Source organism: Saccopteryx leptura, chromosome 3 (assembly GCF_036850995.1).
Source record: "Saccopteryx leptura isolate mSacLep1 chromosome 3, mSacLep1_pri_phased_curated, whole genome shotgun sequence".
Classification (NCBI taxonomy): Eukaryota; Metazoa; Chordata; class Mammalia; order Chiroptera; family Emballonuridae; genus Saccopteryx; species Saccopteryx leptura.
Window position 1 is genome coordinate 278,886,126 of NC_089505.1, and position 24,804 is coordinate 278,910,929.

A 24,804-nucleotide genomic window follows, 5' to 3' on the forward strand; every position below is an offset into this window, starting at 1 on the left:
GTAGCCACTGTTTAAAGGAAAATTTTCTAAGCTCTCCAAAGATTAGATTATAAATAGCAGAGATTGAATTGTTCTGGACAGATACCAGGGGTACTCTCCACTGGGAGGGGAGAGAGAGCATTGGAGTCGCATCCTGCTTGGAACCAAGATGGCTTTGTATGTTGGGTTCCTGGCCCCGGGAGGGAGTCAGTTCTCCTGGCTTGCGAAAGCCTTGGAGTCACCCAGGTCCTAAAGAGGCATAATAGTTCCAGAGAAGCCTATACTTAGGTAGAATGAGAAAGGAGGGACTTCTGTAAGATTGATGACAATAGGCAGTCAGTTAATAAGTGTTTACTGGTGTGGTATGGATGGGCTTTGGAGCCCGCAGACCTGAGTTCAAATCCTGACCCCTCACTTGCAACTTGTATGACTTTGGCAAACAGTTCACCATTTCTGAACGTTAATTAATCATCTTCTATATATTTAATGTAGGCTAAAAATGCCCATACTTTTAGGATGATAGGGAGAAAATAAATAAAACAATGGATGTGAAGCACAGAATACAGAGCCTGGCACATGGAAAAGAATATTAGTCCCTTTCCTTTCTTGTCCTAACTTGCTCTGGGCTGTTAAGCATGCTAAGAGCAGAAGACCAGAAGCCAGAGGCCCTGGCCTTCTGATTATTACATCAGAGAGGAAGATCGTCCTCCCATTTAGCTGGGCACAGAGCTCTGCATATGGCACTCTATATTGCTTATTCCTTGTTAAATGGTATGTGTAATTAGATTTTAATCTCTCCAATCTGCTCCGGGGAGCCTCAGGTATTGGGCTCAGAGCCCTGCAGTAAAAGAGAACAGAAATGGGAGCACCTGCTAGTCTAGACGAGAAGTAGATTTCCATTTTATCACATGGCCCTGGTACCCTTACGCACTTCCTTATCAGGTAGTCCCTGAAGCAGTGGACAGAGAGCAAGGTGCCTGAAGGCCCCAGCCACACTGGAACAGACCAGGGTGCCCTGAGATACTGACAAGCCCCTCCCCCTTTCTGCATTCAAACCGTTAAAATGAAAGGGCCACCAGGGACGGAGTCAGCACAATGGGATATGGAAAAAATGAAGGTTAGTCACCACCAAAGTACAGACTAGTAAATTTAACTTTTCATTTTGAATGGGGGAGTATTCTGGACAAATTCCTTCTGGCATGTGAGAAGAAAGAGCTGAGAGCCTGCCTTGCCTTTTGGTACAGGCTCCGAGATGGTCTCCGTGTCCTCCATGCAGCCGTTAGATGTGCCGTATGCTTCAGGTCTGAGGCCACGGCGCACTTTCACCCAGACACGTCCTGTAAGAAAAGAAGGTGGTATCTTCCGGGGAGCTGGGCAGCATCGCTTCAAGGGTACACCTCACTGGGAGGTCCCACAACAGCCGTCTCTTATGTTCTCTCACATTTGCACTGTGTTTTCTCCCCTCCCCCTTGGCAGGGCCTTGTATGTCTGCTGTCCTGCAGCCTCATTGCTGCAGGGCTGCAAAGCACTCCTGGGAGCCACAGAAGGATTGGTCCAAAGGCTAGCTTGGAGAAAATGGCCCCAGCCTGGTCCGGGAGTTTTTGAGCACATGGCATCCTCTTGCTGAAAACTGCCTCTAAACTAAGGGTCCTAAGTGAGCACATCCAGACAGGGTGAAGTGAGGTGAGCGAGAAGTAAGAGGTGCTGCCTGGCCACCTCTGGGAGTCGGAGGAAAACACGAATTGGCTGTTGGTGCTTAGCTGTTCTGCCAAGAGCCGAGGGCTCTGCGGTCAGCCTGTTCAAGGCAGCAGCAAATGGCCTTGGACAGAATAATAAGAGCTGACTCTGACTGAGCCCCTATCAGGTGGCACTGTTCTAAAAGCTCTACATGCATTAGTTCATTTAGTTCCCACCACAACTCTGTGAAGTAGATACGGGTGATGCAGGCATTCTGGGGGGTCCACAACCCAACGTCAGTTCTCAGCTTTGTGTAGGAAAGAGTTCAAACGCAAGCCAGCCTAGAGTTTTCAATGAAAGTGAGCTTATTAGTGAGGCAGAGATGGAGTGGACTACTCCACAGGCAGAGTACCCCCCCTTTAGAGAAATTTGCTTCCTTTAATGAAGTTTATTTAATTGGGGTGGGGGTGAAGGAGAAGGCATTCAATAAGGAGGAGGACTAGTCAGGATCTTTCCCGGGAAAGGGGTGGAGATTTCTCTGAAGAACTCCAAAGGTCACCCTGTGTCCTTAGATGGGCTTTCTGTTTCTGATCATGGCAGTTCAGGGTGAGTATGTTAGCATGCTAATGTACAACAATGAGCATATAATGAAGCTGGGACTTACCATGGGTGAAATTAGTTTCCATATTTGATGGAGCTGGTATCTGCCAGTTTTAGGCCATAAATCTGGTAGGGGGTGATTTTCCTTCTTGACAGTTACTGTAGCTTTATCAATGGCTGCTGTTCTGCCACATGCCCTGTCTCACTGGTATCATCTCCATTTTACCTAAGTGTAAACTGGACCCAGAGAAGTGATTTGCAGCAACTAAAGTCACTCAGTTGAGTGGTAGAGCCAGATTAACACCGTGTCTGGTTCTGGAGTTGTCCATTAACTACTCAGAGTGCGGTGGGGAAAGACAAGAGGAGGTGATTGGTGTCACCTTACGCTTTTAGGAGCTTGCAGGGCATGCCAACCTGACAGCCATCACAATGAAACAAACAGGCCAAGTCTTTATTCCTGTGAGGTCCAAGTCATAGTAGGAGTAATAGTAATGGCTAACTTTTATTGAGAGCTCACTCTTTACCATCACCTACACTAGTGGAAGTCAACCTGGTCCCTACCGCCCACTAGTGGGCGTTCCAGCTTTCATGGTGGGCAGTAGCGGAGCAACCAAAGTATTGATATAAATAAAAAGATAGATTAAACTATAGTAAGTTGTTGTATAAAGATTTATTCTGCCAAACTTAGCGAAAATCTGACATAAAGTCCTTGGTAAGTAATTATTATTATATGCTTTAACTTGCTTTGTAACTCTGCTTTACAAATTTTATAAAGTAAAGTTACTTCCCTACTTTATAAATCATCATTACTGTGAAACCGGTGGGCGGTTAGAAAATTTTACTGCTAACAGAGATACAAAAGTGGGCGGTAGGTATAAAAAGGTTGACTACCCCTGACCTACACTAATTGATTTCCTCACAATATCTCATTTAACCCTCACAACTACCCTCTAAGGTTAGTATATTATTATTCCTCTCGCATGAATAAGGAATAAGGGCTCAGAGAGTTAACTGACATGACCAAGGTCACTGCTTTTAAATAAAAGCCGGGCTTCACAGCCAGGAGCGCCTGGCCCCAGAAGCCAGAAGTCTAGTGATTGTGATATGCTGGTTTCATTGCTCTTGCCTCCTCTGGAGGATTAGATGAACCTGGACAGCATTTGGGTTTGTGCACAGGAGCCTGTAAAAAATTGTCATCGTCTCAGAGGAGATATCTAAAGACTCTGAGGCTGCCAACCATCCGCCACCCCCGGGGCTTCTGTGATGCCTTCCACAGGGATGTGGAGATCTGGAATGTACCCCTTCTAAAGTCTTACAGGCTAAATCTGGGGATTTCCCTCATCTGTCAAAAAGAGAAGCTGATCAGAACACAAGCCCACCTATTTTTTTAAAGTAAGAAATAGGTCTGAAAGACAAGTGATTATTTTGTTTTGTTTTGTTTTCATTCTACTTTTGCAAAGCTAAATTAAGACAACAATTCTATAGAGGGAAAAGTACTTTGGCACATGCTATGTACTGTAAAACAGAACCCCAGGTTCATGAGGATGCAAACTGGCACACCTCTTTGGGAGATAATCAGGTGGTAACGACACCCTTTAAAATGCATATTGCGAGAAAAGCAGGGCGAGCCATAGGCAATCGACGCCGGAGGCTGAATCTCTGAGACCGATTGATCGCGTGCGGGGGTGGTGGCTTCTTTAGGCGGGCTGAGGGGTATCTCCGTGAGCTGAAGGACACAGCTTGTGGAATTCGTGCATTTTGCAAGATTGAAGCCATGGCAGGTCCTGAAGCTGATGCTCAATTCCAATTCACTGGTATCAAAAAATATTTCAACTCTTACACTCTCACAGGTGAAATGAATTGTGTACTGGCCACATATGGAAGCATTGCTTTGCTGGTTTTATACTTCAAGTTAAGGTCTAAAAAAAAACCCCAGCTATGAAAGCGACATAAAAAAGATTCTAACTGTACTTCATCTGTTAATTTCTCATGCCTGGAGAAGCTAATGTCAACTCATCATGTGATACTCAATTTGTACAATAAATTATGAACCTGGAAAAAAAATGCTTATTGCGTTGGTTCAAATATCTCTACTGGGGAAGCACTTGCAAATATAAATAGAATTGCACAGAAAGGTGAAGTCGTTAGAGTGGACTGTATTATAAGTTGGAAACAACACAAATAACTATCTAAAACAAATGGTTAAATAAACTGCTACACTCAGACTATACAATAGATTAAAAACATGAGGTAGAGCTATACCTTCTGTTGCGGTCACTGAGACAATTATTAAGTTGAAAATAAAAGTCCCTGAACAGTAATCCTAGTATGACCTCATTTCTATTAAAAATACATATGTATGTACAAACATATGCACTTACATAAATAGAAGCCACATAGTTCTTCACAGTGGTTATGTTTATAAAGGGGTAGGAGGGTGGGTTTCCCCATTTTTCTGCATATTCTTGTATACATTGAGTCTTTCGCAACAGAAGTCTATTCATATACTATATGTCTGTTTTCAGACTTTGTATCTCACCAAAACAGGTAAATAATATGTATAATATCATGGATATATAATATAAACCACAGTCTAAAGATTTTGGGCTTAGAAGTAGTCTAGAGTGGGCCAGTGGTCACCTGGTCACTAGCCATGCTTTCCCCATATCATTGTCCTCCTGCTGTTCTGGTCTCTGTCCCTCAAGGGTAGAGAGTATCAACATAGCCTCCGTGGGCTGGGCACTGTCAGTTGATCACATGCGTAGAATGGGTACAGCAGTGGGATGCAAATATTTTCAAATAGTCCAAAAACTTAGTTTGCATTAAAAGAAACATGTGTGACTGATATGAAATAAACTATGTTCTTCTGGGCCAGACAAGATCTCACTATTGGGGTATTGTGTTCAGTTTTAAGGTACATATTTATACATATTTTAAAACTACAAGGTCTAGAAGGCATAGAAAAGCTGGATAAAATTCTAGAAAACAGATTATTCAAAGAATGATTGAAGGAACTGTGGCATTTCTTAGTTGGTGGGAAGATGGCCCAGCGATAGCACAATAGCTATTTCAAACATGTAAAGGGCTGTTGTGTGAAAAGAAAGTTGGTCTTGGTACATATCACTCCAAAGGGTAGCTCTAAGTTCAGCAGAAGACAATCAATCCAGATTTTTTTTTTTTTTGGTATTTTTCTGAAGCTGGAAACGGGGAGGCAGTCAGACAGACTCCCACATGCGCCCGACCGGGATCCACCCGGCATGCCCACCAGGGGGCGATGCTCTGCCGCAATCAGAGCCATTCTAGCGCCTGAGGCAGAGGCCACAGAGCCATCCTCAGGGCCCTGGCAAACTTTGCTCCAATGAAGCCTTGGCTTCAGGAGGGGAAGAGAGAGACAGAGAGGAAGGAGAGGGGGAGGGGTGGAGAAGCAGATGGAAGCTTCTCCTGTGTGCCCTGGCCGGGAATTGAACCCAGGACTCCTGCACGCCAGGCTGACGCTCTACCACTGAGCCAACCGGCCAGGGCCCAGATTCTTTTTTGATGTTGGGAAGAACTTTCTAACATCTAGAGCTTTCTAACCAGAGCAGTCCAACTACAGGACAGGCTACAGCTGAAACATGAACACTTTCATCACAGAATGGAAAAACTTGGGGGTTGATGGTCAAAAAGCCTGTGTTCTAATAATTATCTAGCCCTTGTGTTCTCTTTTGTGTAGGTAATCACCCATCTGATCCTGGACCCTCTATTACTTGGATTAAAAAACTTTAGTTTAAAAAGCCCTGAGTCTGAATGGTGATATGAATGTGATTCCCTGCTGCAAACATAGGGAAGCAGGTTTCTTGGATGCAAACACCAAGAAACTATGTGAGTAATCTTTGTGCAAACACAAAGGAGTACATGTGAACAAGCTTTAGGAAATTAGTCTAGACATTTATAGATTGCCCCTTCCTTTGTGCTTGTTAATTAGCAAAAGAAAAAGAATGTACTGACCCAAACTAGCCCTTTTCCCATATCAGCAAGAAGTCCATTCATCATTCTTTCCCCTTATCACCTGATCTCCCTCTCCTGCACTCCTGCAGCCTTTGTTTCTGGAAAAATTAAAAAAAAAAATTCTCTTCTGATCAATAAAAGCTCTGGGAGAAGGAGACTTGGGAGGTTAGTCTCTCTTGACTGCCTCTCCCTCTCCTCTTGGCAACGGTTTGTGTCTTGAGCAGTTTTTCCACACAACACTGGTAGTTCCCAGCGGGCTGGAGGACTACACTTTTGGGAATGTATAGAGGAGGAATAATTACTTAAATTATTACATTACCAATTATTTTCTCAAGCCCTGGCTGTCACTACAGTTTTGACCTGAATTTTAGTTCCTTTTGGCAAAGAGAAGAAAACTTGTGAGGGAATTCAGGTCTAACCTTAAAGACTAAGAGATTAATGGAGAAAAAGAAGACTGGAATTTGAATTCTCTACCCAGAATCCATCCCAAACTGGACGCAATACTGGTCAACATGCCCATGGCCAGATACTGTGATTTAGCTGAACCCAAATGTGCATTCTGTTTCCCCCCCTTTGTATTTAACTTGTTGTTGCTTTATGCATATTTTTGGTAACCTGGTAAATATTTATTTTAGGAAATAAAATGAAAAACAATATCCTTCATCTGCCTAAAGATTTTCTGAGTTTGATAAATATAGTAGGAAAAGTTTTTCTCTGTTGACCAAAGTAGTGGATAGCAGGCTCCTGGTTTCACTGTGAGAAAGGTGGATTTTAGGAACTGGATAAGTTGGCAGTCGAAGCCCTGGGAGCAAAAGTGCAGAAGCAGCTGCAAACCTCACCCTCCTATGGAATCATCTCTGTTCTGAGTTAGTAAGACCTTCACCCCACAGGGAGTGAGCAGGAGGCACCTGGGGACTGACTGTGAGATTCAGTGATCACCAAGATGATCTCTTAGCCCCAGTCTTTGATATTTTGCTCTTTTTCTTTCTTTTCTCAGTCGTCCTAGCTCCCTGACCCCTTTTCTTACTCTCTTCACTCCTGCTTCTCTTTTCTCCTGGGCCCCTACTCTTTGTTCTTCTGTGAGAGAGGAAAGGTAAGCAGGAGAATGTAGAGAGAAAAAGAGAGACAGGCTGTCAGCAATGGTGGCAGCTGGAGCAAAACTGATGGTCTCCCAGGGTGCGAAAGAGATAAGAATGGGTGCAATGAAAGGGAAAGGGAGAGAAAGTGGGAGAGAAGAAAAAAAGGAGAAGGAAGAGCCAGGGGAGGAAAAAAGGCAGAGAAGGAGGTAAGTTAAAGAAAGCAGGAAGAATCCATTGGAGAACTGTACTATTTACTACATTTAAGAAGCACAGGAAACTTTAAATGGATTATCTCATTAAAAGACCACTATGAAAACCAGATAGAAGGTGACAGAAGACAATTTGATTTTGGGTGATGGGTATGCAATATAATCAAATGTCAAAATAACCTGGAGGTGTTGACGCTGAACATATGTACCCTGATTTATCAATGTCACCCCATTAAAATTAATAATAATAAAAAATAGAGAGAAAAAAAAGACCACTATGAGTCTTGACCAGATAGCTCAGTTGGTTAGAGTTTTGTCCCAAAGCACAGAGGTTGCCGGTTTGATTCCTGGTCAGGGCACATATAGGAACAGATCGATGTTTCTCTCTCTCTCTCTCTCTCTTCCCTTCTTCTCTCTCTTAAATTAATAAATAAAAATAAAAAACAACACAATGAAACAGAGAGCAGCACTTTTTACATATTATATTATTTCTATTTTCAAAAGGAATTGAAGGCAACTACAATAAAAGACATAGATACATTCAAGCCATTCAAAGAGCAAGGACAGCCAAGAAAATAAAGGTCATATCAGATCCTGCTAGGAAAAACTACTGCAATTGAGCACAAAGGTTTTTCTTTGCCCTGAACTCCAAGATCAATGAAACACAGAGGGCATTAAACAATATATCAATCTCAGGTTCTTTTCATGGTCTTTTCTCATAAGAGACTGTCAGTAAAAGCTGAGAGGACAATGTGAGAGCATAATGTTGTGAAAGTATTTCTGTCTTATGCTCTTAATTTTAATTTTTACTTTTCAGTTGGATACCAAACTTACAAGTTGCAAGAACATCACAAAGAACTCCCATTTGTCTAAATTCTCCAGTTCTGAACATGTTATCATGTTTGCTTTCTCATTTTGCTCTCTTTTGTTCTCTCCTTCTGTCTTTTTCTCTTTAAAACATTTGAGAGTAAGTTGCAGGCATTGATACTTTTTTATTTCTAAATATGTATGAAAGTATTTGGTGGCAAATTAGCATAACACAGTGGCCAGACTATATCGAAAGAGCTTAAGATGGAAGGAGAGGAGGGCTAAGAAATTTATCTTAAACTTCATTGATTTAGCAAATGACTGTCTTTTTCTTAATTTATTTAGGTGAATAAAATTAGAAAAATCTTCCAAAGCAGTTTCTACTCACACTTTACATAGGATTGGAAAAACATCATCTAATATTAATGGAAGGGAAGATGGTAGGCGATGACATTCCTGATCTCAATTGCTCCATCTATGAAACCTCAAACCACCACTGCCTAATACAAAGGTAGATGATCTATGCTAGCATGAATAGTATTTCATTCTAAAACACGCTTAAAAAGAAAACCTTAACATCTTTGAAATCAGAATATGTCTTATAATTGATGACATGATTACAGTTGACAACCCTGCTTTTATATTAATCAGTACATAAAATAATGGTGCATCCTACAAATGATGGTTTCTTAGATTATTAGTTCAGGGGTTGGGAAACTTTTTGGCTGAGAGAGCCATGAACGCCACATATTTTAAAATGTAATTCCATGAGAGCCATACAACGACCCGTGTACTTTACGCATTATCCAATAAAAATTTGGTGTTGTCCTGGAGGACAGCTGTGATTGGCTCCAGCCACCCACAACCATGAACATGAGCGGTAGGAAATGAATGGATTGTAATACATGAGAATGTTTTATATTTTTAATGTTATTATTATTTTTATTAAAGATTTGTCTGCAGCCATCAAAAGAGCCACATCTGGCTCGTGAGCCATAGGTTCCCAACCCCTGGATTAGATGAAATGAGATCTACTTTTAGCTCGCAGTTCTCAGTTTGTTTATTACCAGCAGGAAGGAAGCAGCTGCAAGTCAGGTGGGGCACAAGGATTTGGTCCTACCTCTTAAGAATCACCCCAATTCCCAGCACATGATGTGCAGGATCCTACAGCTCTTCTCTTTGTCATGTTCTCAGTCACTTTGGACATTTGGTGTGCCTTCTTAGTCTTGTTTTTTCTGCCTACCAGCATGTGTCTGATTACTGATTCCTGCCAACCCCACACTCAAGGACTTGAGACATTATGCTTCCACTCCACTGTCTTCTCAGTGCACGTGTATATGTGTGTTTGGAGGAGGTTGGAAGAGCAGTGTTTACCCATAAAATCAACACAGAGATTATTCCAGAGAGAAAGCCCCAGAAAAAAAACAATTTCTAGCCTGATGACATTAGGACTGAGCTTTCTTGGCTATTAACTCCAGGAACAATTCATCCATCTCACTTGCTGATTTAAACTAATAAAAATAATAAAAATAATAATAGGTTTGGGCTATCCTCCAACCTAAAAGACAGCAATGAACGGAAGTGGGATATGTGCCAACTGATGGAGCTGTTATCATTGGCTTCCTAGAATGCCCTTGCCCCATCTTGTTCCTCCCTCCCTCCCTCCCTTCTTTCTCTTTCTTTCTTTCTTTCTTTCTCTCTCTCTCTCTCTTCTTTCTTTCTTTCTTTCTTTCTTTCTTTCTTTCTTTCTTTCTTTCTTTCTTTCTTTCTTTCTTCTCTTTTTTTTATCCTGAACTGAGAAGCAGGGAGGCAGAGAGACAGACTCCCGCATGCACCCCACCAAGATCCACTCAGTGAGCCCACCAGGGGGCGCTGCTCTGCCCATCTGGGCCATTGCTCCATTGCAACTGGAGCCATTCTAGTGTCTGAGGCAGAGGCCATGGAGCCATCCTCAGTGCCCAGGCCAACTTTGCTCCAATGGAGCCTTGGCTGTGAAAGGGGGAGAGGGAGATAGAGAGAAAGGAGAGGGGAAAGGGTAGAGAAGCAGATGTGTACTTCTCCTGTGTGCCTTGGCTGGGAATTGAACCAGGGATTTCCACATGCCGAGCCGATGCTCTACCGCTGAGCCAACCGGCTAGGGTCCTGTCCCTCTTTTTCTGATAACATTCTAGCACCTCAGCCAAAGGAGTGGTTGGTCTGATGCCAGCCTGACATGTCATAGTCCTTCCAGAGGCCTATTTAAGGGCTTTGGAAGAAAGATGGTCTCTTTTCTTGGGGTGGTTCATTTGAGACTGCCTGTAAAGCCAGAAGGCACGGCCAGGGCCACTATCACAGCAGCCCAGCCCTTGCAGGTTCGCATTGGATTCGGACAGTCGGCAAAGAAACAGCGGAGCCAAAAACTGATGGGCCATAGTCTTTAATCCTAGCTTGCACCCGGCGGGCAAGTAAAAAATACACACTGGGCTCCAAAACCCAGTCACATTCAGTGCTCACAAAGCCACTGACTTATCCGAGTTTCCTAGAATCAAAGGTTTCTAGCTCACCAGACTTATTCTCCTCTGTTCCCCATCTCCGTCCTTATCCCAAATACAAACTCTACACAAACTGGCATCTCACTCAGCACTCCGCCATCTTGGCTGCTTTTCCTGGCCTCCTCCACGTGGCCTCCTCCTGCTGCTGGCTCTACTCTCTCTGCTCTCTCATGCTAATCTCAGGAACCAAGAGCGCAAATTCCTGTTCTACCCCTATTTTATAGTGTAGCTTCACAACCTCTAATCCAATATACAAAATAGGGAAGTCTCTAATACAAAGTCACTTCTCTGAAGCATGATTGGATTGTACCACCCCACAGCAAAAAGGGTGGGAAAGGCTTAATCCCAAAACCAAGCCCCAGGCTACAATGATCCTGCCTGCCCCCAACACACATTAATATCACCTGGGCGACGGCATCTTTAACAAAGTGAGCATAATACATTTTATCCGCCCAACACTGCCCAAGCCAGGTTTCCTGCCATGTGGAAAGTTTGCAGAACAAAGCTCGGAGCTCAACACAGACAGAGGTCAGGGAAAGTAGCCCAGGTCCCCCCACCGGGTGAGGTACCACTGTTATCATTCCTGGCTCATGAGCTAGTTCATTCCTGTCCTGCTTAAACAAGCTTATGCTAGATTTCTGTTCTTTGTAATCAATACAATACGAGGTATTTTTTAAACCTCTACTTTAAAACTCTCTTTAGCTTAGCTGTTCTTTTGAAAGTTATTTGCAGCAAAGAATTCAAGTTTCAGATTTGGGAGAGTGAGATCCCCATACTCTGTGCTCCTGAAAGGATATCCCTGAGCTTTAGGTACTGACTTTGGTTGAGAAGTTGTGATGATAATTAAAGAGCCTGGTGTGAATTCTCACCAGAGGCAGGGATCCTGCCTCGAGCTAGATCAGGGGTACCCACAGGCCACTTTGGATTTACCCAGTATCTTCATCAGGTACCAGATGGGCCCTACACCCGAGGTGCACACCACAAAGCCTGGGAGCACCTGAGGTCTGCAGATTCCGAAGAAGGTGTTACTACAGCCAGTCATTTTGATTTGTCATGACTGATAAAGGCTTATCTTTCTGATGGCATTTGCTCACCTGGTTCCTCTGCCTTTTTAAACCATGCCCTAGAGCAGAAAGCTAAGCTCAAGGCACCACCATAGCTGGAGGAGATGCTTGAACTATTTGCTGTGGCAGGAAGGCATGCACCGAGTTTTTCTAAAAAGAATATGATATTCAGGAATGAAGCAAGAGGTCTTAGGAACAGCCTTGCTTTATATTTTTTTAGATAAGAATTTGCTTGGTTTAAAGGAAACCTCCATCCACTCTGGTTCTGGAGGAGATACTATGATAAAGGCTTTCAGGAATGTTGATAGCTCAGAATTGGCTTAGTCCACAGACAGTTGCCATCCATCAAATTAAAGTCTAATGAGAGATTGATGCTTACAGAAGTCTTGGATTATTAGGCACAGGTCTTGCTAAAGCTAGACATTGTAAGATTGTTATGAAACTCATTTCAAAGGATATGTAGGTGAACATAGCTCTGGAAAATCAATACTTATACAACCAGTTGTTCAAAACCTGACTTCATCATGGATGTGAGTACTCCATAGTGGCACATGAAATCATTTCTAAAGAACGTCTCAAAAAATACCAAATGAAGACTTTACAAAAAGGCATTTTCTTATTGGGTCGGATATTTTACCTTTGGTTTCAGTTTCTCAAGAAGTCAGTCTCTTTTTCAGACTCCCCTTTATTTTTCTTTAAAATTTAACCATATTCCAACACAGGGGTCCCCAAACTACGGCCCGCGGGCCACATGCGGCCCCCTGAGGCCATTTATCCGGCCCCCGCCGCACTTCCAGAAGGGGCACCTCTTTCATTGGTGGTCAGTGAGAGGAGCTCATTGACCATCTCATTAGCCAAAAGCAGGCCCATAGTTCCCATTGAAATACTGGTCAGTTTGTTGATTTAAATTTACTTGTTCTTTATTTTAAATATTGTATTTGTTCCCATTTTGTTTTTTTACTTTAAAATAAGATATGTGCAGTGTGCATAGGGATTTGTTCATAGTTTTTTTTATAGTCCGGCCCTCCAACGGTCTGAGAGACAGTGAACTGGCCCCCTGTGTAAGAAGTTTGGGGACCCCTGTTCCAACATCTAGTGTAGGGACAGTCCGTAAGCCTCCTTCATTAAAAATCAATTTAATTGCAAAAGGTAAGCATACTATTTCTTCTGCGCAATCCTCAGAATCCTCAGTTCTGCAAACAAAAACAACTATCAAAAATAATTCTTCCAGCCTGGCCAGTGGTGACACAATGGATAGATCATCGATCTGGGAAACTGAGGTTCCAGTTTGAAACCCCAAGGTTGTGAGCTTGAGGCAGCGCTCATCTGGCTTGAGCATAGGTTCACCAGCTTGAGCGAGGGTGGGGGATTGCTGACTTGAACGTGGGACCATCTACATGATCCTATGGCAGCTGGCTTGAGCCCAAAAGTTGCTGGTTTGAGCAAGGGGTCACTGGCTCAGTTGGAGCCTGCCCCCTGCCACAAAGCACTTATGAGAAGCAATCAGTGAATCAGTGCTGCAATGACGAGTTGATACTTCTCATCTCTCTCCCTTCCTGTCTCTCTCTTTTCTTTCTTTCTTTCTTTCTTTCTTTCTTTCTTTCTTTCTTTCTCTCTCTCTCTCTCTCTCTCTCTCTCACTATGTTGTACATCTGAAACAAATATAATATTGCATGTCAGCTGTAACTGAAAAATAAAAATTAATAAAATTCTTCCAGATGATTTTTAAAAAAATGCATAGATAGAGAGGGGGAGAGCAGACGGGCAAGAAGTATTTGCGCTTTTTTATCTGAGGATTTCCTTCTGCATAAAGATCTGGAGTGATTTTTTGTGGCTTCAAATCCTGGCTCCACCTCTTGGTGGACAGCTGTGCTGTTTTGAGCAAGTCACATAACCTCTCTGAACCCGTTTCCTCCTCTGTAAATGGGGAAACAGATATTCACAGTTCCAGTAAAGTTCAAAGCACAGGGTTGTCATGTAGTAAGTGCATAACTTTTATACTTACACTTGATGGTCCTGGAGGCCCAGAGGTACAATTCCTACTTGGTTAACTAAGACACATCTCACCCTTCCAATGGGCTTGCCCTTTCCCCATCCTTGTTGTGAAGACACTTTCTCTTGAAAATACTTTGTACCAGCCAATAGGAATGGCTGCAGTCAGCCGGAGGCAAACCCTGGCCTGGAGGCCTCCGGCTTCCCGTTTGAGAGAAACGTTCAGAAGCCTTCGCATCGCGAGTGCCCAGATCTAGACTGCAGGTGGCCCGAGTTTCTGCCTTGCTGGCCGGGCGCGGCTGTGCGTGAGCTGGGGAGGGTGGTGTCGGCCCGCACCCCGCCCTCAGCCGCCGCCCCCGTCGCCGCCCCGGCGTGTCAGGTGCCGTGAGAAGCGCCAAGGGATATGACTGGAGCCTACTTTTCAGAAGCCATGCACGCAAGGCACAGCTCCGCACGCAAGGGGGAGGCGACAGCAAAAGAACTTTTCAACCCGATAAACTTCGCAGTCGCACGGCGATTTGCCTCCCTCTCCTCTTCCCCCTCCTCCCTTCAGGAATCTGCAGAGCGCCCCCCACCCCAGCCCCCGCGACTCCCTTCTTGTCCCCAGGGTTTGCCCCTGCTTGGCTTGGAGCCCAGTGCCAAGGGCCTCGGATGTGGCCAGCGCGTCCCGGAGCTCTTCAGTGGGCGGCGCCACCTAGAGGAGTTTCTACGCGGGAAATATCAGGGCCTGCTGCCGCCCGCCAGTGCTGACTTTTGTGTGCCAAGGACAATCGGGGCCCTAGGGCCGGGGAGTGGCGTCTTTCAGGGATTTTTGATCTCGCTGCACGAGAACTTTGCGCGCAGAACGGCCTCATTTGAGGGCCACTTGTTTACAACAACATTAAGATAAAATAACTAGGGAGGCTGTCGGGCAAACCGCCACCTCAAACCAAACTTGTCTCGTTTCCAAACTGACAAGTTTCCTTTCCTGCCTAGGAAGCCGAAGGATCCCAAGCAATGTTCTCTCGGGGACCGAAGATTGAGTCATTGGGAGGAAATGGAGTTGCGTGCTCCCACAGAGAAAGCAGCGGGATGGGCAGTTTATGGAGCGCGCTTCAGGGGAAACCGTGAGGCCACGGTTTGTGGGTGACTGCGATTTAGAGCGGTTTTCGAGTAGACGAAAAGTTCATACCGCAGCTTCTAGTAAAGTCACCAGCTACTTCCCCAAGGCCGTCGGGGCGCACTGGAGCCCCCTCGCGTGACCCCCTGCGTGCGGCGACCCTAGTCAGAGCCCGAGCCTTGCGGACAGTGCCCGCGCGCCCCGCCCCCTGTGCGCCCCGCCCCCACCAGGTCCAGCCGCCTCCTCCCTCTACTCAGACCTTAAAAACGAGACAGTGCGTTTTATTCTCTGGCTGTGTGCAAATGAGCCACGCCTCTGCGACTCCAGCTGTCAGAGCCGCACTGGGGGGCGTGAGAGCTGAGGATTGATTCCACTCATTCACCCTCAACATAAATCCTCACGCTGTTAGGAAACCCCGATTCTGCCGAGGCTTCACGTGCAGCGGGGCTCCGCAGAGGAGTCACCTTTCTCTGTCCTCACCCCAATCCAAGCGCCCCTAGCTCTGACAACGCCACGAGCTTCGAGAGTGGATGCTAAGGCTCCCAGAACTGGCAGTAGGTGTCCGGGGCAGGCGTCCAACCTTCTAGAGACACTCAGGTGACGTCTTGCCTTCCACAAGGACCCCTGCCCCTTCTCGGAGCCAGCTGTCCCTCGCCGCTGGAAACCGTGCCTCTTCGCAGGTCAGTCTGTCTGTGGAGCCGCTGTCCCGCTGCCTCCTCTGATCCAGGGTGGGCAGGGCGCAGGGGCCGGGGTGATAGGCACTTAGAGGGAACTGAGCGCCTCCGCCTCGGTGCCCGCCGTGTTGTCCCAGAATCGCAGGAACCGTTACGCGGCTGCTGGGGACAGGGAGGCTGAGTAACCGAGAAGTAGCAACGCGGCCCTTTTTCTTTGGGGAGTGGGTTTGATGAGAAAGGACGTCTTCAGCCGCTTCTCCAGTGATGCTGCACTTGACTTAACCTACCCAAGACCTCACTACCTAACAGTGTATGGCACCCCGAGGCCGGGGGTAGAGGCGTGGGGTGCCCGCTCTTTTCTCCGCACATTCTCAGTGTCAAGCCTTTGTCCTTCTCTCTCCAGAATGGCCATTAGGCTCAGCTTCGACGATCCTCTGCTGCCGATCACGCTGTCCGCCCAACAGACCACGCTCCTGCTGCTCTTCTCGGTGCTAGCCGCAGTGCACGTGGGTCAGTGGCTGCTGAGGCAGCGGCGGCGGCAGCCGGGGTCCGCGCCCCCGGGACCTTTTGCGTGGCCGCTGATCGGAAACGCCGCGGCCGTGGGCCCCGCGCCGCACCTCTCGTTCGCTCGCTTGTCGCGGCGCTACGGTGACGTCTTCCAGATTCGCCTGGGCAGCTGCCGGGTGGTGGTGCTGAACGGCGAGCGCACCATCCGCCAGGCCCTGGTGCAGCAGGGCGCCGCCTTTGCTGACCGGCCGCCCTTCGCCTCGTTCCGCGTGGTGTCAGGCGGCCGCAGCTTGGCTTTCGGCCAGTATTCCGAGCGCTGGAAGGCGCAGCGCCGCGCGGCGCACAGAACCATGCGCGCCTTCTCCACGTGCCTGCCGCACAGCCGTGGCATCCTCCAGGGCCACGTGCTGGGAGAGGCGCGCGAGCTGGTGCTGCTGCTGGTGCGCGGCAGCGCGGGCGGCGCCTGCCTCGACCCGCGGCCGCTGACGGTGGTGGCTGTGGCCAACGTCATGAGCGCCGTGTGCTTCGGCTGTCGCTACAGCCACGACGACCCCGAGTTCCGCGAGCTGCTCAGCCACAACGAGGAATTCGGGCGCACGGTGGCAGCGGGCAGCCTGGTGGACGTGCTGCCCTGGCTGCAGCGTTTCCCTAACCCCGTGCGCACCGCCTTCCGAGAATTCGAGAAGATCAACCGCAACTTCAGCAACTTCGTCCTCGACAAGTTCCTGAGGCACCGCGAAAGCCTCCGTCCCGGGGCCGCCCCCCGCGACATGATGGACGCCTGCATCCTTTCGGTGGCCAAGGAGGCGGCCGAAGGCTTGGACGAAGGTGGCGCGCGGCTGGACTTAGACGACGTGCCGTCTACGATCACCGACATCTTCGGCGCTAGCCAAGACACTCTCTCCACCGGGCTGCAGTGGCTGCTCATCCTTTTCATCAGGTAAAGCCTCCGGAAGGCTTGGGGCAAGCCTTCTTTTCTCCTATAAAAGGTGGAGTGGGACTAGAATTAGGCTGAGGTCGCGAGCAGCGCGCAAGGAGGGGTTGGAGGTTTCTTTCCAGGTCCCCACCTCTCAAACCTGAGATCGCGTCCCCAAACCACGATTCAGGAAGGACAGAGACACGTACGCGGGCACACCCCACTCGGCGGGACCAGGATCTCTCCAGTCTTGTCTCTGCGTCTCCGAGTTGGGACACATTTGTGAGAAACCTCCTGGAAAAACAAGATTTTTCAAGCGGCTGCAGATGAGTGTAGATTTGTTCCTCCCTGGCAGAGGAGAAGCGTAATTGGAACGGTTGCGAGAGAAAGGAAAACATAGTAAATGTGTTAAATATACACAACAGCCTATGTGGCCCCGCCAGTTATCCGCGCAGATCCGAGGCCGCCCAGCCCTGGCGCTGAAAGCCCGCCGCCCGTCCCGGCTTTGTTCCTAGGTAACGTAAAACGCTCTCAGACCGGCCTGGATGCCATCAGATTGGCTACCGGGGCGGTTAACCCGCGTGGAAGTGTTAGGAAGGCGGCCGGAAACCAGATGGCTGTGCTGGATTTTAGAAAACCGCAGCGCTGCGAGTAAGAGAAGTGCCCTTCATACAGGTCAAGAACCAGAAAAACAGTCACTTTTACGGAGCGGAGAACATAATCCACAAAGGCAAACCGGGTATCCAGGGGGTCTCTGCGGACCTCTTTGGCCCGTGGGCCCGGCTCGGTTGGTTAGCTGGTCCCCAGTGCCCACCTTGATTAAGATCGCGGACCTTTATGAAGCTTTGTGAACGCAGGAATCAAACAAGTACCCAATATCGCTGGTTGCCAGATTTAGCAAATAAAAAATAAATTTTACTGAAAGATTAGCCATTGTTTATTTGAACTTCAAATTTAACTGGGCGGCCTGTATTTATCTGGTAATCCTACCCCCGGGGCAAGTGTCTCGCTCAAGGCAAATCTTGATGCCTGGAGAGACCTGAAGTCCTGGTTGTGACATTTCTTGGCGCCCAAGTTAGTGGTGGGGAATGCGGAATTTGCTGGCGCCTCAGATTTTGAAAGGCAAAGACAGCTTCTTCTGCAACACTGCAACCCTTAGATTCTGTAGGCTACTTTCACCAATTGATTTTGTGTGTGTGTGTGCGTATTTAAAGTCGCTTTCCATGTATATGCAAGGGATAGAAATCGAATAACGTGAAGTCAATAATAGGTCAGAAAGAAAGACATCCCCAAAATGAGATCAGTAGGTCTTTAGCATCCCCAGAGAAATATGTTATCATGTGAAACAGACTTTCTTTTTCATTAGAAAAAGACTGGGCAGAGAAAGGAAATAAAACAATTTTGCGGTCACTTTCAATTCAATATAGCTGATGAGTATGTTTCTTATTTTTGGTGAAATGGCAATATGATGGGTTGGCACATTTCTGTATGTTGTATCAAAATACACAAATACACCTAGGTATTGTCTATGGCTGCTTTCACACTACAGCACAAGGCAGAGTTGAATAATTGGGACAGAGAAAGTTTGGTCCACAAAGCCTAAAATATTTCCTGTCCTGACTCTTTATTAAAAAGCTTGCAGACCCCTGAAGTATGGAGCTAAAAAAAAAGTTTTTCAAATCGCTCATCATTTCATCACAATGCTTAAATTTTTTTCAGGATTGCAATAATTATTAACTTTTTTTTTTTTTACTTCTGACATTCCAATTATTGTAGCAGACATAGCCCCATCTTTGAAATTTAATTTTAGTAATTTTTAATTTGTTTTTCATTTTATTGATAGACTGCTAACATGCTCACTTTAGTAATTTTTGATGGTTACATAACATTTTGCCGTAGTAGATGTCATTTTATATAACCATTCCTTCAGCTTTACTGTTGTTGATTACATTAAAAAATTTCAGCCATCGTGGTTATATATTTTTGTACCTATTATTTCCTGAAAATACATTGTTAGGTGTGGTTTACTGGGTTTACAAAGAGTGGGGAGAGGATATGAATCTTGCTTTGTAGTAAGATTTTGTTTTCCAAAAGCACTGTGCTAGTTGATAACACCAGTAGGGAGTATTACAATTTGTACCATAATGTCATGAATATTGGGAATTTCCTTTCCCATTTAGAAGATAATGTTGCTTTACCTATCAGCATACTAATTATCTTTGTATAAATGAGAACAGTAGGGAGATGAGGGGGGAAAGGATTTGTGTTCAGGGCGGCAAGTCAACTTTTGTGGGCCCTGGGCGCTTTTGTCTCTGTAGACACCTTACTCCCTAAAAAAGAAAAAATTTAAAATTATATTTTATGACTACATTGGTATAAAGATATATTAAAATTATATATTGAAATATATAATTTTATATTTTTCAATATATAATTTAATATATAATATAATATATGTTTGTGCCTGCTTTGTCTAATGGAGGAGTTGGCCTGATCTGTTATCATACTTTTTCAGGCTGAGAAAACTTAGACATTTTTTGACTTACGATAGGAAAAGAGAGCATTAGCCATGTGAGACTTATTAGAGGAAATGTAACATAATTTACCTATTGTGTAATTTAGTGAGAAATTAGGAAACTGTTTTAGATATTTTGGGGACGGGGGAGGGAGGACACAGACATGTTAATTCAGTCACTGATTCAGATAAAGAAAGTGAGATTAAGATACAATTGTAATGTGCTTTCTAGAAAGAAGAATAAATTTCTCCCACTCATTTTCTCTCTCTGCATTGGAAACTAAATAGGTACCCTGAAGTGCAGGCTCGGGTGCAGGCGGAGTTGGATCAAGTCGTGGGGAGAGAGCGTCTGCCTTCCCTGGACGACCAGCCCAAGCTGCCCTACATCATGGCCTTTCTTTATGAAGCCCTGCGCTTCTCCAGCTTTACGCCTGTCACCATTCCTCACGCCACCACCACCAACACCTCTCTTTTGGGCTACCACATTCCCAAGGACACCGTGGTTTTTGTTAACCAGTGGTCAGTGAACCATGACCCAGTGAAGTGGCCTAACCCAGAGGACTTCGATCCCACCCGGTTCTTGGACGAGGACGGTTTCATCAACAAGGACCTGGCCAGCAGCGTGATGATTTTTTCAGTGGGCAAACGACGCTGCATCGGAGAAGAGCTTTCCAAGATGCAGCTGTTTCTCTTCATTTCCATCCTGGCTCACCAGTGCAATTTCAAGGCCAATCCAGACGAGCTTGTGAAAATTGATTTTAATTATGGCCTGACCATTAAACCCAAGTCATTTAAAATCAACGTCACTCTCAGAGAGTCCATGGAGCTCCTTGACAAGGCTGTCCAAACGTTACAAGCCAAGGAAGACTGCCAGTGAGAAGCCAGAAGCAAGCTGGAATTGTAGAAGTACTTGAGTTTGGGGGACTGGGAGTAACATTTTCTAGCTTCTCTGTGCCACTTTCTCAAATAAAGCAACACGTATCCTAGGACCAGCAATGAGCTGCATAAGAGCTCTGGGAAGATCTTTTTTTTTTTCATCAAAGAGTTAAAAGGCCCAAAGAAATTTTATACATACATCGAATGCTGGTAATAATTTCTTGAGGGAGCACTCTTTGGAGATAAAACACAGAGGTGTGCACACACCAAACTTCCTGATGAAGCGGTATTTCCACTACCATGCCTTTGTGGGTGGGATCCGAGATGGATGTTCTGCGTGATGAACATCAGTAGAAAACCATATTAAGCAAAGTTTCAGAATATATTGTTGAACATGCAAAGGCAAGTAATTTCAGTATAAGACGTGTGATTGAGGGTTAGAAAGAGTCAGACCAGAAGTTTCCTTCTCACCTTGTCAGTACAAGAACTTAGGCTCTGGTATCTGCCGGTGGGTTTATCTTTTTGCCTACTGATGTGCTTTCTCTTACTTTTTTGGATGATTCATAAGGTCATTTGCCAAAAAGGAAATCAATACTAGTTGGTTTAGTGATTATAGTGGGTTTCAGTCAAATTGTAAAAAATTCCAAGCAGTGTTGGTTGCCAAAGTACAGAATTTCAATTATGAGCAACATCCTCCCCCAAAATAAGACTTACCAACCCAGCTAAGCTTTAAATTATGTGATTGCAATGCACAGATTTTAATACTTTGCATACGTTAAAAAAATCACCAAACAGTATTCAATATGCATATATATATATAATTATTCATAAGCAATATGTATTAGTTGTTTATTATTAAACAGTTACAATTATTTTGGTCAAGAGAGATTGAATAATGTATGTCTTTTATAATGTCATAGCAAATTGAAAAGTACAACCAATTCAACTAATTTGGCTCAGATACATGAAATGAGTTAGGTTAAATGAACTACCCATTTTTGACATGGAGACCAAGTTGAAGAAAAGTTTTGTCTCTTATCCAAAACCCGACAACCAAAACATCTAAATGTTGGGTCTGTAAGATGTCATCCTTATTAGTTTACAATATAGCTATTAAAATTATATTCATAATACAGAATCTCTTTTGAAAATTGATCTCATTAATATGTTATCATTCCAAACTCTTAGCATGCTTAAATTTTAATTTAATTTTAATGACATTCTTATTATTGAGTTCCAATTGAAGTTACTGGAAATCTGATCCTGAGCTATTGGAAGGCAGAGAAATTTCACCTGTGTTTCTTGATGAATAGTAAACAGTGCAACAAATTACCTGGATGTTCTCTTTATTAATAAAGAAGAGAGAAAATTTCCATTATATCAGACTTAGTTTTTCTTTTAAATGATTTTTAAAAGACAGCATTAATGTCAGTGATTTGGAAAGTCAGAATCAGAAGATAGTCTTGGGAGGCTGTTTTGAGGATTGCATTTACGTATCACTGAAGCGAGTCAGGTCAGTTGTGTTATTTAAGATGGGCGACCCAATGAGCTGTTGCTTTGGTAACTGTGAACGCAGAGCTTGAACAAAATGTATATGTTTAGTTTATGTAAATCTGAAACCTTAAAAAAAAAGTGATGGAAGATTGCAAGAGTACAAAGTATAGTTTGAAGGTTTAATTTTCATTGCATGTAAACTTCCAAAGGAAGTTGTGCAGTGTCCAAAAAACTTACAGCTTGTTAGATTTTATCAAGCTTTTGGAATCTTATCAAAATTATAAAGGAAGGAGTGTATGATCGTTGTGGGTGGGGATGGTAAGAGAAAAGTGAGAACGAAAAAAAAATGGTTAAACACTTTCCTACTTGTTCCAAATTAATTAGTTTGAAATGTGAGTGTTTAGAAAAAAAGATGTTTTGTGTGCAGGTTTTAAATCCCAAGTAGACTTTTTAAAAAATCCACAGCATATTAGATCTATATATTTTGCAAGCGGAAATTTTTTATTACTAAAAGTTTCACATTTTAATTATAAAATCTCATAGCTGTGCCTCTTGAAAATGAAAAACTGTGCCAGTATTTTTGAAGGCACTCAAGTAACCTTTAGAAATGAGGCTTACTAATACGTTTAAATTTTTTTGGCACTGGCAGTTCCAAAATATTATTACCCTTCCTTCCAACCCCTTCAGCAGGGCTGAGACAGTGACTTTGGGCGGCTTTAGCCTACGTATTCTGGGAGATGTGTGGCAGCAAAGTAATCATGTACCAATCTGGATGCCTCATTAAGTCAACCAGATCCAGATGTGTGATAATCTGTTTTCATGTATGTGGGTCCAGTTAACCTGACACTTTCTGCAATGGGAAAGCTGGGCTTATGTAGAAGAAAGTAAAGTGGGCGCTTAGAGCTTAGTTGTTTTCTTTAATATGTTCATAACCTAGCTAAAGAAAGGAAAGCAAAACCAAAAACAAATAAAAATAACCAAATTTGGGGGCTACAGTAATCTTATTACTGGCTTAATCAGAAAACCTCATTTTGTTTCTGTCAGAGAAAAAATGTTATAGTCAGAACCTCTACCCAGATTATTGCAAGAAAGTATATTGTTTATTAAATGCTTCATGTATATCTTAAAGCTTTGACTTTGTAAGAAAATTGCTTTTTTCCCAAAACAAAAGATTTCTCAGGTTTGTTTTGCGGGCTATCTGAAAGCCTTCATGTCTCAGAACTTAGCCTTTGCCTGTGAAATGTTATTACAGCCTTAATTTTTTTATAGTAGATCTATATTAGATCACCTAGTTGCATAGCATTATATATTAATCTGTGTGTTTTTTAGATTTAACACAAATGTGTGATGAGAAGGTATACTTTATTAGATTTTTATAACTCAAGTGTAACTTCTTACTTAACCTTTTCTCATTTTTGTATTTTATCATATATGCTTTACATAGTGACTATAATGCACACCTGAAATAGATTTGGGGGACACAGCATTAATATGTAGCTTTTACTGCTTTATATACCAAATTTAAAATTTTGTATCTGTAAACATCTACAATAGGACACCATTACCAAAATAATAAAAACTTTATATTGTAGCAAATATAGTCTAATGCATCTATTCATTTAAACTACTACTTTTAAGTGCTTGAATTAAAATGTTGCATTGTAAACATTTTATTTGGCCATTCTACATTTTAGGCTGCGCTCTTTGTTTCTTTCTTTCACTCTTTCTTTCTCTTTTTATTTTTTTGAAATAGGTTTTCAGCATTAAGTTTCATACCAAATTTATGACCTCTATATTTTTGAATTTGTGAGAACCAACACAGATGTTAATTCTGAACGGCAAACAACACCAGTGTCAAAATTAATGGGTGTTCATTTTTAATTTTGAAAGAGTAAATAGATTGAGACTTTAAGACTGTGGCCTTATATTTCTGTTTAATATAAAAAATGCAGAATACATTTTTTCTCTCTCAACTGAACATCAATCTTTTCCTTGAGAATTTTATTCATTCCTCCCTCTCCCTTTGTTTTACATGAAAGCCTTTGTTTTTCATTTGGTTGACACACGCTTATTCACTTATTTTTTTAAAGGTACATATGTTTTGATTAATAAGTGCAATTTATGTCCAATAAAATAGAATGAATGAGAGTATTCCATAGTACACTATATGGAATTATTTTTTTGTTGTTGACTTATTTACCTGGTGAAAAACTTGTTTCTTCTTTATTATTATTTTTTTTACTTATTTTTTAAAGACTTGATTCATTTTTAGAGAGGAGAGAGAGAAGTGGAGAGGAGCAGGAAGCATCAACTCCCATATGTGCCTTGATCAGGCAAGCCCAGGGTTCCAAACCGGCGACCTCAGTGTTCCAGGTCGATGCTTTATCCACTGTGCCACCACAGGTTAGGCCAACCTGGTGAAAGACTTGGCTTCTCAGGCTTAGCTTCCCAGGGCCCCTCTGTGACTCTCCAGCCTTCACTGCCCCACCCTCACAGATGGCAGCGCTGTGCAGAGCCAAACAGCCCTATTTCTTCCAGACGTTAGGTCCCATGACTGGGAAAACAAGAAAAGAAATTGGGAAGTAAAATTGCACACCCTGTTTTTGATATATTGGCTTGAGAACATGACTTTAGCAGCCAGAGGTATGGCTATGAGTTGATTTTAGAGAATAGTCACTTGTTCTCCAGCTGTGCTAACATAGGACCTTGGAAACGGTCATAAGTTTCAGGACCAGTGAAGTAAATATCTTATTAGGAAAAAAATTCTTTAACAAAATCATAATTGGGGTCAGGTGTTC

General features: G+C 43.9%; 1 protein-coding gene and 1 pseudogene across 1 annotated transcript; both read left to right on the forward strand.

Annotated features, from left to right (window-relative positions):
• Positions 1-3,887: 3,887 nt before the first annotated feature.
• Positions 3,888-4,307, forward strand: LOC136397940 (ATP synthase membrane subunit K, mitochondrial pseudogene; annotated as a pseudogene).
• An 11,019-nt stretch (positions 4,308-15,326) lies between these two features.
• Positions 15,327-23,890, forward strand: CYP1B1 (cytochrome P450 family 1 subfamily B member 1). The gene is made up of 3 exons (XM_066378478.1): positions 15,327-15,704; positions 16,102-17,145; positions 19,925-23,890. The coding sequence occupies exons 2-3, from the start codon at positions 16,103-16,105 to the stop codon at positions 20,511-20,513; spliced, it is 1,632 nt and encodes a 543-aa protein (XP_066234575.1). The 5' UTR covers positions 15,327-15,704; position 16,102; the 3' UTR covers positions 20,514-23,890.
• The last annotated feature ends 914 nt before the right edge of the window (positions 23,891-24,804 follow it).

Excerpts from the sequence above, each read along its gene's own strand:
- CYP1B1 (XM_066378478.1), top strand. The coding sequence starts at position 16,103 with ATGGCCATTAGGCTCAGCTTCGACGATCCTCTGCTGCCGATCACGCTG. Across the intron at positions 17,146-19,924 it reads CTGCTCATCCTTTTCATCAG|GTACCCTGAAGTGCAGGCTC; the intron begins GTAAAGCCTCCG and ends GAAACTAAATAG.